This window comes from Sarcophilus harrisii, chromosome 3 (assembly GCF_902635505.1).
Source record: "Sarcophilus harrisii chromosome 3, mSarHar1.11, whole genome shotgun sequence".
Classification (NCBI taxonomy): Eukaryota; Metazoa; Chordata; class Mammalia; order Dasyuromorphia; family Dasyuridae; genus Sarcophilus; species Sarcophilus harrisii.
In genome coordinates this window covers 169,497,563-169,515,671 of record NC_045428.1, presented here as the reverse complement: position 1 = coordinate 169,515,671, position 18,109 = coordinate 169,497,563, and the positions used below count along the sequence as shown (strand labels likewise).

Below are 18,109 nucleotides of genomic sequence, written 5' to 3'. Positions count from 1 at the left end.
AAGTATATAATGATCTCCTGGTCCTGCTCATTTCACTCAGCATCAGTTCGTGTAAGTCTCTCCAGGCCTTTCTGAAATCATCCTGTTGGTCATTTCTTACAGAACAGTAATATTCCATAATTTTCATATACCACAATTTATTCAGCCATTCTCCAACTGATGGACATCCATTCAGTTTCCAGTTTCTAGCCACTACAAAAAGGGCTGCCACAAACATTCGAACCATCTAATTCTCAACCTGTAGCTCCAAGAAGTTGTAGCATGCATAGCAGTCACACATAGGTGAATCGTTTTGGCAGACAGGCTAAAGCAGGTTGAGGATAACCAAACCCTAAGATTAGGAAGCTATCTACTCTCAGGGAGTGAATGTTGAGCCTGGAGTCAGAAATATCTGAGTTCAAATCTAGTTTTAGTTATTTAATAACTTTGCAACCTTAGGCAAGTCATTAACCTGTTTGCTTCCTCAACTGTAAAATGGGGATAATAACAACTCCTACCTCCCAGAGTTATGAAGATCAACTGAGATAATATTTAGGACAGTCCCTGTCACTTAATAGGAGCTAAGTAAATGCTTATTCCCCTCTCTCCCTTCTTCTCCTCACTCCCATTAGAGCCAAGTATAAATATATATATTTTGTTATGAAGGGAAGATGAGATAGGATAAGTGAAAAAAAGTAGCAGAATCAAAGAAAGAAGTGAATTTAGATATTTAGTGAGTTTTTAAGTCAGCAAAGTTCTGAGTTGTAAGTAATACGGAGATAATAAATAAAGGGAGAAAATAAATTAAGGATAATAAATAAAAAGGGAGAAATTTTAAAAAAGGGGGAGGTTGGAAAGAATGATGAGTAGAGGAAGGTTCCAGGAAAATTGGAAAAGGATGAGACCAAGAATATAACCCAAGTAAAGAGATTAGTTAATCCTGACAAAGACATAGATTATTTTGTCCACTGAGTTGAGAGGAAAGGATGGTAAGAATATATAGTCTTTCAGGATGGACTGGATAGAAAATGAAAGAAAAATGAAATCTCATGCTCTGTGACCATTACTGTTCTCAATATAAGGAACAGCTTATCTCCAGGGAGAGGGGAAATGAGGGAGAGAGGAATGTGATTGGGGCAAAAGAAAATGATTTGGTATATATAGCCACTCTGCAAAGTATGGTAGGGCATAAGTTAAAGTTAAGAGAATGTGTGCCATGTAGTGGGGAGGGCCCAATTATGATTAGCTAACCACCAACCACTGTATTATGAGTGACTTCAGTTTGTGCAATCAAGTAATCTGCTCTGTAGCATCATCCAATGACTTGGAAGCAAATATAGAGAAGGCAGCTGGTAAAGGGGTGATCCATGGTTGAGTATTAGCCGGGTAGGAACAGCTATGGATAGAGTGGGGAATCCAAGGGTAGAGGAAAAAATCCCTTAAAAAAAGATCAAGATTGAAGAAAGAAAACAGTGAAGTCAGAACAGGGGTTATGACTTAGGAGAATAGGGAAAGATTTTAAACTAAACTTTTTAAATTTAAAAAAAAATTTAATAGCTTTTTATTTTTTCCAAATATATGAAAAGATAGTTTTCAGCATTCATCTTTGTAAAGCCTTGTGTTCTAAATTCCCCTCCCTCCCATAGACAGCAACCAAACTAAAGGTTTTTTTTTTTAAGAGAATAATAACCCTTATTACATATAAGCATTTTTGCCATACTCCTCTTTTTGTCAGGGAAAGAAATATTACTAAATTTCTTTGATCAAGTAAAGAATTTGCCTACTCACTTCCTTAAACCTGTTTTCTATTTATATTGTGGAATTTTTGGTTTTTTGTTTTTGCCAAAGTATTATCATGCCCTGAAAATGATGATTAATACTCAACTTTATCAGGAATAATAGTGTTTTTTAAGTAAATAATTTTCATCATTTTGAACTTTTGAAGAAATGATATGAAAGAGGAAAATATTCCTAACTCTCAATCTCCTTAGAGAGAAAGAAGACTTCTTTTTGCTTACAATTTGGACATCATTTTAGGACAAAAAAAGAACAAAAATGTACACTAATTGAATCTTAATATCTCTTTTCTGGCCAAATCCTTTCTCTTATTGTCTGTGGAAAGCAAAAAACGGCATGGTACTAGAACCTTGGAAATAAGAGAGAATTTTCCAGTTGCAGTATCTTTATTTGCATGTCATGTTACTTCTGTTTTGAGCTGTCTGGGGAAGTTCAAGATTAAACTTTCCATTTGAGTGGGTTTGAAAATCACATTGAAAATGTTCAGTTTGGCCGCACAGAAACTTAGCAGGCATATTTTGTCACTTTGGACTGCACAAAATGACACAGAGAAGCCTTTGAGCTGGAGCAAGATGGCTAGTTTGATTCCAGCAGTGCAATTACATTGCCCAATGGCAGCTGTTATTGCCAAATACCTAGTTCAGAGATCTGAGTATGATGCATATCTATTTGTGGAATAAAATAAAACATTTTGCTGGACACTTAATGCCTTTGCCTATATAAGAGTCCCTTCCTTTCCTTCCCTCCACCCTCCCCTCCCCCAGCCTCCTACACCCACATACCCTTATTTTATAGGCAGCTACCTAAAGCAAATGAGCTAGGTTTTAAAACCTGCTAGATGAAGTACTTAGTAGAGATGCACTTAGATCCTGCTGAATAATTCAGCCAGTGCTTTTTAGGGGCATTTTAATAAATGGTGCCATTTATTAAAAAGCTGCTTCTGAGTTAGGGTGATACCTGTCCTTTTATTTTATTTTTTAAATAGTATTTTCTTTTTCCAAATACATGGAAGAAGAGTTTTCAACACTGACCTTTGCAAAACCTTGTGTCCCCAAATTTTCTCCCTCTTTCCCCAACTCTCCCCTCCCCAAGACAGCAAGCAATCCAATTTAGGTTAAACATGTGCAATTTTTCTAAACATATTTCCATATTTGTCATGCTGTGCAAGAAAAATCAGATCAAAAGGAGAAAAAAAATAAGCAATCACCACCACAACAAAAGGTGAAAATACTATGTATGCTTTGATCCACATTCAGTCTCCATAGTTCTCTCTGGATGTGGATGGCACTTTCTAGGTAATAACTATTCTTTTTTTTTTTAATTTATTTATTTTTTATTATAGCTTTTTATTTACAAGTTATATGCATGGGTAATTTTACAGCATTGACAATTGCCAAACCTTTTGTTCCAATTTTTCCCCTTCTTCCCTTCACCCCCTCCCCCAGATGGCAGGTTGACCAATACATGTTAAATATATTAAAGTATAAATTAAATACAATATTAGTGTACATGTCCAGTTATTTTGCTGTACAAAAAGAATCAGACTTTGAAATAGTGTACCATTAGCCTGTGAAGGAAATAAAAAATGCAGGCGGACAAAGACAGAGGGATTGGGAATTCTATGTAGTGGTTCATAGTCAGGTGATAACTATTCTTGAAGAGAATTTCCTTCTATAAGTTTTTTTGCATATTGTCTCTTCCATTGGAATGGAAGCTCCTTGAGGGCAGGAACCCTGATTTTGCCTTAGTTACCTTAGAGTCCCTAGTACATAGATTAGTGCCTGGCACATAATAAGCACTTAAAATGATTGTTGACTTTGGTTGTGTTATCAAATTGTCAAGCAAAGGAACGATACCTATTATTAAATGCCTGCCGTGTTTTATCAACTGTGGTAGATATTGATGTAAATATGAGGTATGAAATAATCCCTACTTTCAAAGAGCTTACATTCTATCACTTCTTATACATAGAATGAAAATAAAAAGAGTAAATATTAGGTTCTTTATTCCTCCCTACTCTCATCCCCTCCACTGCTAATACTTTTTTCTTTTGATTATCTTTTGATTATCTCCAATTTATCCTGTCTCTATCTTGTTTGTATATAGTTGTTTTCATGTGGTCTTCCCCATTAGACTGTGAGCTCCTGAGGAATAGGAATTGTTTTTCTTTGTATTCCCAGCATCTAGCATGGTATCTGGCATATAGTCGATGCTTTATAAATGTTTACTGATGATATTGCTTGTTATTAATATAAGATAGTTGGAAGGGAGTTGTGGAGATCAGGAAACTTTCATGTAGATAATAGATCCATCTGAACTGACTTTACTGTTCCTTACCAGGAATGTTCCCATATTTCCTCCTTGTTATTTTTGTTCTGGCTATTATCTGGTCCTGTAATGAACTGACTTTTCTATACTACCTCTTAAAAACCCTCTTTTCCTTCAAGACATAACTCAAACACTACCTTCTTTTTTAAAAATTAAATTTATGCCAACTGAAAACTACATTATCTTTTCTTTCTCTCTTTCTAATCCTCTTGCCCATTGACAATGAAAGAAAAAACATCTACAGACAATCCAAGAAAAAAAATTTTCCCAAATACCATTTAAATATTTTAACAAGTTTGGTGAAGAGCAAAAGAATACTAAAGGGAGATAATCAAAGAAAGATTTTTGAATTTATTCCATTTGGTGATTAGTTAAATGAATTATTTAGGCCTTCAAATAATTAAAGGCAGTTCTCCTGTAGGAGAAAGGATTAGATTTGTTCTCCTTGAACTATAACCAGTGGGGAAAACTTTACAGAGGTAGGTTTAAGTATTATATAAGGAAAATTTTCATAACTAGAGCTAGCTAAAAAAAAAAATAGAATAATGACTTGAGAAAGTAGATTGATTCTCATTAGAAGCCAGGGGACAAGAAGAGGTGATTTTGGGGGTTAAGGATTTGTCAGGGTTCCAAATCTTTGTTAAGTGTGTGAGGTCAGGTTTGAACTTGGATCCTCTTAACTTCAGGACTGGTGCCCTATCTACTGAGCCATGCTGCCACCAAGCGAAGACCATTTATATTGTAGGTGGAATGAATTTGTGTTTAGGTACAAGTTGGACAAGTTGAGTACTGAGATCCAGTCTCATTCTTAGATTCTAGGATTCTTTCTTCCATCTTCTAGACAGTTGTCAAAATAATTGTCCTAAAGAGTAGATTGACCACTTCATTTAATCCTTATTGCCCAATGAACAAAATACAGTGAAACATTTTAACATCTTCAGTGCAACATTTAAAACCTTGCCCAATCTGGCTTCAGCCTAACTCTTCCAGAATTCTTTTCTACTACTCTCCTTCATGGATTTTACTTTTCTAGATGGACTGAGTGACTTGCTTTTTCTCAAACTGGACGTTACATCTTCTTTCTCTTTAACTTTATACAGACTGTTCTCCATGTTTCAACTAGAATATACTCTTCTTACTTTTGCCTCTTAGAATTCTTCAGTTCCTTAAAAGTTCAGCTCACATGCTACTTCCTATAGGAAACATTTCTTATCTTCCTAACTATGAGTATTCTTATCCTGCTCAAATTATCAGATATGCATATACTTATCAATTTAGATGTTTTATATTTTGTTGTGTGGGCTCAATCTGGATTCAATCCCAATTCAACAAATAGAGATTAAATGTATTAAATAAGTCAATTTAAGTTACTCTTGGGCAGAACTCTTATTGACCCAATCTTTGGAACCTCAGTGAAACTCAGCTTAGGAATTTAGATTCAGTGATCCTAGAGAGCCTACCTGATGCAATCACTACTTTCTGCTAAAGCAAAAATATGACAGTCCAACATGACAGTTCTCTTTCTAACTGTCCCCCAATCCTCACCCTTGCATTAATAGCTGTTGGTTTGATTGTACTGCTTCTATGGTAGTAATACCATAAATCCAAGTAACTTGAGATAAATATTTCTCTCAGAATTAATTATTTCCCCAAAGCTTGTTTATGGTTTTTTTCTTAACCGATTTTATTAGGTGCCAACAAATGCTTTAAAAATAACAAAATGGTTGGATTTGAAAACTTGAATTTCAGCAACTGTTGACATGACCTTAAATACTCCCTCATCTTTGCCCTGTTGGAAATAACTCAAATATTTAGATTCTTTAAAAAAAAAGCCATTCCTTTGGCCTCATATGTACAAAAAATGTTTACAGCAGCTTTTTGTGATAGCAAGGAGTTGGAAGTTGAGGGGATGCCCATCAGTTAGGGAATGGGTGAAAAAATTATGATATGAATATAATGGGATACTCTTCTAAAAGAAATGATGCAGGAGAATTTCAGAAAAACCTGGAAAGACTTACATGAACTGATACTGAATGAGCAAGAGAACATTGTACACAATGACAGCAACATGTGATGATCAACTTTGATAGACTTAGCTTTTTTCAGAAATACAGTGATATATGATTGTTCTAAAAGACTCATGATAGAAATGCTTTTCACATCCAGAGAAGGAACTATGGAATCTGAATACAGATTGAAGCATACTATTTTCACTTAAAAAAAAAATTCTTTCTTATGATTTTTCCCCTTTTGTTCTGATTTTTCTTTCACAACATGATTAATGTGGAAATATGTTTAATATGTCTGTACATATATGACCTATATCAGATTGTTGTCTTGAGAAGTGAGTAGAAGAAGGGATGAAAGAAAAAATATGGAAATCAAAATCTTATAAAAGTGAATGTTGAAAATTAAAAACAAAACCAAAAAATAAAAATTCCTTTAGTTCTAATCCTTGGTATCTAGATGAAATGAGTGATTACTTGACTAAATTATCATCTATTATAGGCTTTTGAGAAGAGTAGGGTCAAATAATGTTACAGTGGTAGAAGAGCTGATTCCAGTCCTTTCTTATACAGGATGTGAGAAACCTTGGCCCTTTTAAGATTATTGGAGCTCCATCATCCTGCACTTTCATTTAGTGCTTTAGTGGTTGTGCTGTTTTTGTTCAGTTTGTCTGACTCTTCAGAACCTTATTGGGGTTGTTTTGGTTTTTTTTGGCAAACTTATTAGAGTGGTTTGCCATTTGATTCTCCAGCTAATTTTTACAAATGAAGAACTGATTAAGTTCTAACAGGATTAAGTAACTTCTAAGTGTCTGAGCTAAAATTGGAACCATCAGGAAGATGAGTCTTTCTGATTCAAAGTTCTCTGTCCACTGCGCCACCTAGCTGCCTTCTTTGGAGGTATCATGTGTGGATGATTTGTTTCCCTATTCAGAGGCTTCTTGACTTCTTGAAGATTGACTTTAGGACCTCGCATATTTTCATATCAAAATGATGGGTATGTATGCAGATCTCTAAATTATTATGTGAATAATTTATAAGCAATAAGAATAATAAGAAATAAGGATAAGTAATATGAACAATAGTATTTTTTTTTTCTTAGACACTTTTCTTTTTTGTTCAACAATAGTTTTTATAAAGGAGCTTCTAAATGATGAGTAATCCCTTCATGTTGGCTTCTCTCTTTTTCCTTACTTCCTTACTATGGTTCTTCCCTAAGGTTCTATCCTTTGTCATTTTCTTTATTCCTCAGATCTTTGACTTGTGTAATCACATCAATTCCCATGGCTTCAACTATTCCATCTATGTGGACAGTTCCCAAATGTACATAACTCTAGCTTCCATATGCCCTAACATTTCCAGTCACATATCTATCTTTCTATTAATACTCTGATGGCATCCCAAACTCAATATGTCCAAAACCAATCCCTTTATGATCTCAAAAACTATTTTCTGTTGATAGCACTAACATCCTCCCAACCATCCAGGCTCCAGACCAATCATTTTTTGACTCTTTCTGGTCTTCCATTCTCAATTTCCTAATATATCTCCTATGTTGTATAATGCCTTCAGAGAAATTTTCCTAACTTATAGATTTTTGATCATGTCACTTCCCTGATCAAAAAAGATTAAAAGTTTAACTAGTCAGTTGTAAAAACTTGGCCTTCAAGGCTTTCCCCAGTTTGACTAAATGATTTCTCCAGCCCTTCCTACTACTCCTTCATAGTATGATTCAGCCTAAATCAAACTAAATTACTATTTCCTTAATCTATCTTTAATTTATATATATATATATAAAAGAATTATTGGATTATTAGCAGTGCTTTGGGGGGAGGGAACATTGTCTTTAAAGTCAGAGGGCTTGGATTAAAATTCTTGTTCTCCCACTTGCTGCCTTTATGATCTAAAGCAAGTCATTTAATTTCTATATCACAGTTGCCTTTTCTGCAAAATGAAAATGTTGGTCTATATTATCCCAAGGTTCCTTCTGTCTGAAAATCTGTTACCTTATGAATGGCTTGTGATAACTTGCCTTTTTTATATAAATATTTTGCTCACAAGTGAATATATTTTATAGTCTTTCTTAAGTCAAAGATAGAATCTATTTTATTTTTTAATGTTACAGTAATTTTTTTTATGAGCCACATGCTAAATTTCAGATTTTCACTGGCCCTAGTAATAATGATGATGAGGATGACAACTGGCATTTATATAATGATTTAAGTATTTGTTTGATTCCCACAAGTCATATAAGGTTAGTTCTAATGTTAATGGCCCCATTTTATAGATGAGGAAACTGAGTCTTGTATGAACAGGGAAATTGTCTTAATTCCTATGATCTTTTATTCTGATATAAAATGAGAACAGTAATTTTTACAATTTTTACCTTACAATCAATAGTCAACTAATCAATAAACATTTATTAGGCACCTACTGTGTGCTAAGTGCTGGTTGTTATGAGGGACAAATGTATGTAACCCCATAATAAGTATCAGCTATTATTATTCTACAATAGGTATGTCTTTTTTCCTCATCTAGTAATTAGTTCATTACATTTTAACACAGTGTCTTGCTGAGTGCTAAGAGAGACAGAAAGATAAATAAAATAATTTCTTTTTTGATGGTTAATGCTTCAAAAAAAAAAAAGATTAAAGTTACTTGCTTGGGGTCATACAGATAGTAAATATCTTGAAGTGAGATTTAAACTTAGTTCTTGCTGACTCCAATTCTAGTACTTTGTCACTAAATCAGAGATTCTTCTCCAATTACCTACTAACAACAGACCTAAATACCTCTGCTATTTCAGTTTATTTCTTCTTTAGGTGGTAAACTTTAAATTATCTAAATTGATTGGAGGAAAGTTCTGTAGGAAAATCACAGATTATTATGAAACATTTACACTTGGCATTAGGGTACACTATATTTCATAGTATATTTGCCATTATAATTATGTTTTTGCTCATTAATATTAAAACAATTTTGCATTTCTTGAATACGTGCCAAGTGATGGGGCAAGGTGGCCCAAATGTTCATATGTGAACAAATATGATCTCCATACTGTGATATATGTTGCAGATAGTACTAATGTGTGCATATAAATACATGTGTATATATAGTATAGGTGGGGTGTGTGTGTGTGTTTGTGTGTATCCTTTTGTAAATCATAGGAAGCTTCTTTGTAGAAATACATCTTTGTCTCATCATTTTTGTTTTTTCGGATCTCTGACAAAATTCAGACATTTTATGTATCATTTAGAAAGAAAGTAATAAGAATTTAGATCTGGAAAAAATATCTTAAAGAGTACTGACAAACACAATTCTGGCCATTTCTAGCCACAATGAGCCTTTGGGTGGGGCAAATTGATCTGATGCACAAAATACTAAAACAGGTCTTGTATGTGTTGGAGTGGAACAAGTCATTGACTACAAAACTGCCCCTATATTGGCTGCTTATGGAGCCTTTGGGATGGAAGCCTAGAGATAATTCTGAATTATTAAAAATTATTGATTATGAGCCTTGCGAGGATGTAATCATAGGCAAAGTTGTAGAAAAAAAAATACAAGTGGAAAAAAAAAAGAAGGCACGGGTATAGTAGTCTTTTTTCTAAATTTCAAACTATCTTACTTTGTGATTCAGGATCAGTACAGTAAAACATAGATAATGTTAAAATGTGATTTTCTATGTCATTATGTGGCCTGTAGGAATCCTTAGGCATGGCTTAATAACCCCTGTTTGAGTTTAGAGTCTAGTGCTTTAGACATACATAAACACACAATATTTTCAGAATCTGGAAATAAATCTATTCTGTGTATGGGGGAGAGTTAGAGAGAGACAGAGACACAGAGAGAGTCTTGACTGGTCATAAAATACTTCACTGGACTAGAATGTTCATGGTCCATAATAGTGAGGGCTGCCCTCCCTCCCTTCCTCTGGTGGAATGCTTGCTTGCTGTGTAGAGCTTCCAGCAAGCCCAAGTAAATCATACCTTGTCATCCTGTCTGCTGTGCCTCTGGGCTCTTAACTTGAAGCTTCTGTGAAGCCCTTATAAAGCCTGCCTAACTGACGTGTAAACAGTGGAAGTGAATCCCATTGCTGGGAATCAGGGGGGAAGTCCTTTACACTGCTTCTCTCGCTGGTGTATGTACTCTGCAGTTTTCTGTAACAGAGTATCAGAGCTCTCAGATAAGTTACTGCTTCAGAATGGCATTCCAAGGCAGGGTACACCCCTTTGTCATCCCAGAAAACGAAGAAATCCCACAGACTGTAATTAATGATGTCCACGATGCTGATGGGAATGAAGGCGAGAAGGCTGTGTCCAAACTGCAGCATAGGCAAAGTGACATAAAAGTCTACAAGGAATTCTGTGACTTTTATGCAAGATTGTAAGTTTTCCCTATCCCAGGGTGGGTACTTTGCTGATGGGAATCTAGGGTTCTCAGCATTTTAAACTCCATGGTTGTTTTGACACTGTGTCCTTATAGGAATAGTTTTGAAGGGTGATTGATACATTGCTAAATATGTTTGCTGTTAACAAGTTGATGGGTTTGCCACCTTCTGTATTTTCTCTTGATTTTGCTAGTTAATGTGATTATTAACAAAATGTGCTCAGGTTAAATGTGATAATAGTCTCTTCTTCATTTAGTAGGGGCTAGGCAAAGCAAATTTTCATTTCTTTTGTAGTGTGATGAAGAAATTTTTGTTCCCAAATAATGCAGTCTTATGTTTTCCTGTCAGATGTTAAAATTTTTGCCCATTTCAGACACTATTAAATTTCAAGACAAATTCAAGGAATCGCAAAGAGGCTCAGGCAGCATATTTATCAAGAATTTTTTTTGTACATTTTGTATATTTTAATATATTTAATACATAATAATATTTTAATACATCTACCTACAGTGTCCAGAACTAGGCTGTAATCTAATACTGGTTCTTAGGGAATTTAAATTAATAAAAAAAAATAGTATATATATATATATATACATGAACATATATATGTATGTGTGTATATAGATAGATAGATATAGATATATATATAGAGAGATATATGAATTTATAGCAAGGCCACATTGGGTACCTATAAACAAATGCTTTTAGAGTTTCTTAAAGAGATTATCACATAAATAATACCGTAACATCTTCTATGTAAGATTAATGGGGGAAAGGGGACAGTTATCACAAAATATGACAAGGCATAAATGATTAGCAGTCTGCAATGATATAGGAACACCCACAGTAATGAGATCCCAATTATGGAAGTAAAATATCTTTGCTAGGTGAGCTCCGATTTTTTTTTTTTTAGTCAGTAGTACAGGCCCAAGTTAAATGATTATTTTTTTTTGTATTATTGAGAATTCCAAATGAGTAAAGACTGAATTAATGACTGTCATTTGTCTGGTTTACCACACTTGGCAACTGCCTTTACTCTTCCTGGTGTGATGCTTAAGTGCTCTTCAGTACTAGATTGTGGTCCCTTTGGTCCCATTTGTTGAGAGAATAGGGAATGCTATCATTATATTATAATCAAGATTTGTGTTATCCAATGAATTTTTGTTTTAAAATTTTTAAATGCAATCTAATATGGCCAGGCAAGTTAGGTGGGGATTTGGGGTGTGGGATGTGGGGATAAGGGAGTGAAGAATATGAAACTATTTGCACTGTTCTGTACCCAGATTTATACCCAAAGGGAAGTGGAATTTCTAGAGATGATCTCTAGAATTATGTGGTATTCTGATTAAAACCAGAAAAATGCTTTCTCTTAGCCTATGATGCTTGTAAGCTCTTTTTAAGTGCTCGTTGTTGAATTATTGATTATTCTTGTACAATGTAGTAGAAAGGCTGCAGTATTTAGAGTCAGAAGGTCTAAGTTTCTCTTGTGATAGTGGGTAAATGATTCAACCTCTCTGGACTCAAGTTTTCTCTTTTGTAAAATAAGATTGGGTGATTTCTCTTTGAGCTTTAAATTTCTGATTCTGTGGCCTCAGCTTCTTCATTTGTAAGATACAAGTATTTATCATTATACTACCTACTTCATAGTTATTATGAATAATGTTTTGTAAAATGTTATGCTACAGAAATATATGAAATTATTGTTTTCAGAAAGTTACAACAAATAGGAGAGAAGAGGCTGACATTTAAATGTGGAAAGCTTAGATTATATGTAATACTTGTTTTAGAGTAAATTGACTTAATCAGTGATAGATTGTTTCAGAAGATTCTATCCTGAGGGTTTAAGTGTTCACAGGTTTTGCATGAACACTTTGATTTTTACATCCTGGCAGATTAACTGATTATAATTGGTCATGTTGCTTCTGTGAGCTCTCATTTGATTTCTCCTTTGATACCAGACAGCTTTAATGATTCTTCATAGTCTGATTATTTCTATCACAAAATTACACTCTCCATGATATGTAACAATTATTCTACAATGAGTTTTTTAGAAACTAGATTACATCATTTCTTCAAATCTGACTACCTGCTTTGTACAGTGTGCTTAAGCACTGGGCATTACCCCAATTCCCCTCTCCCTATTCCTGCTACACAAAAAAATTACAAAAGATAGTCCCTGCCCTAAAAGAATCCATAATCCAATGGGGGAGACAACAAGTAAACAAATATGTGACAAACTAAACTATTTATAGCATAAATAGGAAATAATTAAAAGAGGGAAGGCACTAGAATTAAAGGGGGCTGGGAAAGGCTTCCTGTAGAAGGCGTGGGATGATGGTTATACTGTTTTCACACAGATTTCATTTCAGTTAGACTAAAAAATGGGACTATATTGTTATGGGCGAAGGAGGGAAACAGGAAGTATACCATTCAAGTGAGGTATATTGTGAATATTATCCTGTTTCTCCCTCTCCTTGTCCCCCTCCCCCCCCCCTTTTTTGGTGGGTGGGAGAAGGAAGATGAGAAGAGTTAAAACTCTACCTTGATGTGATATAATTTAAATCCTTAGCTGAATTTAATATAACTTCTAATTATTTATAAAAGGCATAAGTCAGATCTTGGACCTAGAATGAGTCTTGAATTCAATCCAGATAAACTGTCATAATCAAAATGTATGACCTAGGGCACATTATTTAACTATCCTGTGCTTTCTCCTGATTATATATAAAATGTAAATGAGAATTAAGCAATTCCCCTGGGAAGTCTTTAATAAATATATTCTGATTGACTCAATACTGGATTAAATAAGTGTATGTGAAAGGTATTTGGAAAGCATAAACCCCTGCAAATACAAGGTATAATTTATTTGCAAATTATAATCATTACAAGTACAATTGTGGTTTTAGTCTGTTAATCTGAGTTATTCACTATAGAATTATTTATAATAGCCTTTGTTTAGGCAGGGATTTTTTTATATTATGCTAGTTTTTTTTTTTTTTTCTTTCCTTTTTCTAGTCACTTTCTTGAAGATCTAGCTTCCATAGGAAGGAGAAGGTGATGTTTCTTTTTGGTTAACAAAAGAGTTTGATTTTAACTTATAATGCTATTGTGGAAAAAGTATTGGTCTTGGAGTCAGAAAATCCAATTATAACTCACTTGCAGTATGAGTTTGAACAAGTCAAGGAGTCATACTGCACCTCAGTTTTCTCCTATGTAATATAGACACAATAATACTAGGGCTAGTTACATCACAGAGATACTGTAAAAAGAGCACTTTGCACAATTTACGACCTCATAAATATGAATTGTTATTATGTTACCTTTAAAAAGAAAAATGGGTAACAGTGGATTTTGAAATAGACTAAGTAACTCTTCATTTTGTTTCTGTTACCTTCTTCCTACCCTTCTGCCCTCTAAAAAAAAATTTACCTTCAAGCTTTAAATCCCAAGTAATGGGAGGGGAGTACATGCTACATTCCTTTCTTAAGTATTAACTAATAACAGCTAGCGTTTATTAGGTACTTACACTGCTTCAGGCACTTTATAGTTATTATTTCATTTGATCTTCACAACAGCTCCAAGTTCAATCATTTCAGTCATGCCTCTTTGTGACCCTGTTTGGGTTTTTTTTTTTTTGGAGAAAATACTAGAATGGTTTGCCATTTCCTTCTTCATCTTGTTTGACAGGTGAGAAAACCGAGGCAAACAGAGTTAAATGACTTTCCCCAAATCATACAGCTAGTAAGTTTCTGAAGTCACCTTTGAACTCAGAAAAAATGATTTCCTAACTTCAGTCCTGGCACCCTATTTACTCTGTCATTAGCTGCCCCACAACCCCATTTCGCAGATGAGAAAATTGAGGCAGAGGTTAAGTAACTTGTCCAAGGTGACCGAACTAATAAGTGTGCTAGGTGCAATTTGAAAAGCTGCTTCTTGTCTGGCTATTGATGAATGTGAGCACCTAGTTTTAACATCTGCAAAATGGGTTTAGTCATGCTCACACCACCTCCCTCACGTTGTATGGAAGCTAATAATATTACCGTATGGAAATAGTAACTTAAGTGGTAGCTTTTTCATAGTTTATAAACAAAGGGCCACCTGGGTTAAAGTATCAAGATATCTACCCGTAAAACTTGTTCTGTTTGGCAATAATACTATATTTTAGAATCTCATTAGCATTTTTATTAAAGAGACTTTTGAGATGATTTTATTTGATAGCTTAATATTTAGGGCGTTTTTTTTTTTCATTTTTTTTTATTTTGAAAAAAATTACGTTATCCCTTGCACTCACTTCTGTTCCAACTTTTTCCCTCCCTCCCTCCACCTACTCCCCCAGATAACAAGCAGTCCTATACATGTTAAATATGTCGCAGTATATCCTAGACACAATATATGTGTGCAGAACCAAACAGTTCTCTTGTTGCATAGGAAGAATTGGATTTAGAAGGTAAAAATAACCTGGGAAGAAAAACAAAAATGCAAGCAGTTTACATTCATTTCCCAGTGTTCTTTCTTTGGGTGTAGCTGCTTCTGTGAGAACATCATTGATCAATTGAAACTGAGTTCTCTTTGTCGAAGATATCCCCTTCCATCAGAATACATCCTCATACAGTATTGTTGTTGAGGTATATAATGATCTCCTGGTTCTGCTCATTTCTATTAGCATCAGTTCATGTAAATCTCTCCAAGCCTCTCTGTATTCCTCCTGCTGGTCATTTCTTACACAACAATAATATTCCATAACATTCATATACCACAATTACCCCAACCCTTCTCCAGTTGATGGGCATCTATTCATTTTCCAGTTTCTAGCCACTACAAACAGGGCTGCCACAAACATTTTGGCACATACAGGTCCCTTTCCCTTCTTTTGTATCTCCTTGGGATATAAGCCCAGTAGTAGCACTGCTGGATCAAAGGGTATGCACAGTTTGATAACTTTCTGGGCATAATTCCAGATTGCTCTCCAGAATGGTTGGATTCATTCACAACTCCACCAACAATGCATCAGTGTCCCAGTTTTCCCGCATCATTTGGGGTGTTTTTTAAACCCTTTAAGTTGTGCGTAATGCCAAAGGAAGTATTATATTTATTTGTCTATATTAAGAAAAATTGAACACAAGTTAGAAAAACTTCAGTGATTTCCAGTTATTTCTGGATAAAATGTAGCCCTAAAACTTGGCATTTCAAATATCCCACAGTCTGTCACCCATTTTTTCACCCCTCATCTCATGAGTGTCCTTCAGGCCATCCAAACTGACTTTCCTTATCCTAACTTTTTATAAACTCTACTATCTTAATCTTCTTAGTCCAGTTATAAATATTCATTCCCAAAATTGTTTTGCATTTATTCTAGCATGCTTTGTACTTAATTATCCAGTTAAAGGTCTTAATTTGGGGGAGGGGGGCTGAGGCAATTGGAGTTAAGTGACTTGCACTGGGTCACACAAATAGGAAGTATTAAGTGTCTGAGATCAGATTTGAACTCGTCCCCCTGACTCGTCACTACAGGGCTGGTGCTCTATCCACTTTACCACCTAAAGGCCCCTTAATTTAAATTTTTAATGTAAATTCCTAGAGATTAGAAAGCATAGTTATTGACATCCACCATAGTTTAAACATATTAGTAATGGAGATTTTTTTTAAGTTGAAACAACTAAACCGTAATAAAAGATTTGGAGCCCATCACCTCATTTTCCTATGTTTCCTTGTTGTGGTTTGGGAGCCACCTGCCAGTGGCTGCCAGATCTAACTCAGACCTGTAGAATGGATTTCTTACTGTGAGAAGATGATGATTGAGATGATAGAAGGAGACTAAGAGGCCTCCAATTTATTTCATTCCCAATATCATTCCCAATCCACAAGGAACACCTGTGTCAGCAAAGGCCTCTTCGCATCCCTTCAAGTTTATGATTGACAGCTGTGGAGGCTCTCAGAGAATTGACCTGCCTTTTCACCTGTGCATGGTCCTTAACATTTCCTCACGTATAAAATGGAGATTCTAGCCCTGGATGTTATAATTGTGTTCATTTTATCTCTGCAACATTAAGTGTGAAAAAAAGATTCATTCTCTGTTATCTCCACCACCACCCCCACTTTGTCTTTTACAGCAACATGGCAAATGCCCTGGCTAATGCCCTGTGTGAGCGCTGTAAAGGAGGCTTTGCACCGGCTGAGAAGATTGTGAACAGCAATGGCGAGCTGTATCATGAGCAGTGCTTCGTCTGTGCCCAGTGTTTCCAGCAGTTCCCTGAAGGCCTCTTCTATGAGGTGAGCCAACCCTGACATAGAAATTTTTGTCTGCTTCCAATTTCTAGCCTCTAAGATGATACTAAAATGATAAATGCTGTATTTTGTTCTTGGTTAAGATGTTGAGAAAAAATATGAATTTCTTTTTTAAAAATTTCACTACAGCAATGAGTTTCCATTGTAGGTACATTTCTCTCTGTCTTGTCTCTGTCTCTTTTTCTTTCTCTCTCTCACTGTAATTGGGATTTCATAAATAGTGAAAACTCTCCACCAAGGCAGATTAGTACCTTTGTTGCCACTTTAAAAATCTTCTGGGGCATCACAAAATTATAAGCAGTCATATAACCTGCTTTTGTCTAGAGTGTGTGTGTGTATTTTTCAGTCAGCTCTTTTAAGAGCTGTTTTGAATCTCCAGCAACACAAGACCCTGCTAAGTTATATCCTTGTCTTTTTTGCTTTTGTTGTGTGTGTGTGTGTGTGTGTGTGTGTGTGTGTGTGTGTGTGAGAGAGAGAGAGAGAGAGAGAGAGAGAGAGAGAGAGAGAGATTTTTCAACCAGCTCTTTCAGGAGCTAGAATTCCACCTCTGCTACCTCTTTTGAATCTCCATTAGCATCATAGTACCCCTCAAAAATTGGCCAAGTTGAAACCTTGGAAAAGGCGTGTCACAGATAAATGGGATAACCAGTAATCTACATTAACAACTTCATTTTAAAAAAATTGTTCAGATTGTTCGGGAGTTGCTATTTATGGTCACTACAGTTGTATAGATTGTAGTTTTTACTACTACTCCCTCCCAGAAACACATATCTCTTTTGCATAGTTGTTTGCACAAAAAAATTTTATATATAGAGATATACACACACACACACACACTAGATGCTTTAGTTTAAAAAAAAGGACCTTAACAGCTGGCAAAGTCAAAGTTCTTGTGTAAAAGGTACTTGCAGCTAAGTTTGGAAAGAAAGGAACTAGGAAGAGAGGCAAGTTTGTAAAGCAGAGGTGGACAAGGAAGACAGTCTAGGAATGTGGAACAGCTAATACAGAGGCACATATGGGAGAGAAGGCCCATTTGGCTAGTACTGGAAGGGAACATCTACTGGGTGTCAGACACTGCACTTACACATCTTTATGGATGTTATTTCATTTGGTCCTCTACAATCCTAAGAGGTAGGTGGACATTTTATCAAATTATCATTTTACAGTTTCCTCAACTGAGAGTAGAGATTAATTGGCTTGCCTAGTAACTAGTAAGTGTTTGAAGACAAAGTTGAACTTGGATCCACGCCTTGTGCCACCTGTAGAGTATCAGTAGAGGAATAAAATATAGTAAGACTAGAAAGTTAAGTTGATAACAGTTGATTGT

General features: G+C 35.2%; 1 protein-coding gene across 5 annotated transcripts in view; it reads left to right on the top strand.

Annotated features, from left to right (window-relative positions):
• The window catches only part of LIMS1 (LIM zinc finger domain containing 1), a 208,607-nt gene that overhangs the window by 159,647 nt on the left and 30,851 nt on the right, over window positions 1-18,109 (top strand). For 4 of the 5 annotated variants that reach the window (XM_031958778.1, XM_031958780.1, XM_031958781.1 and 1 more), the window contains one exon: window positions 16,608-16,767. In XM_031958778.1, the coding sequence (XP_031814638.1) occupies window positions 16,608-16,767 (160 nt within the window). Of the gene's footprint in view, window positions 1-10,092; window positions 10,494-16,607; window positions 16,768-18,109 lie in introns of those variants that run through there. The other variant, XM_031958777.1, reaches the window with a different exon arrangement.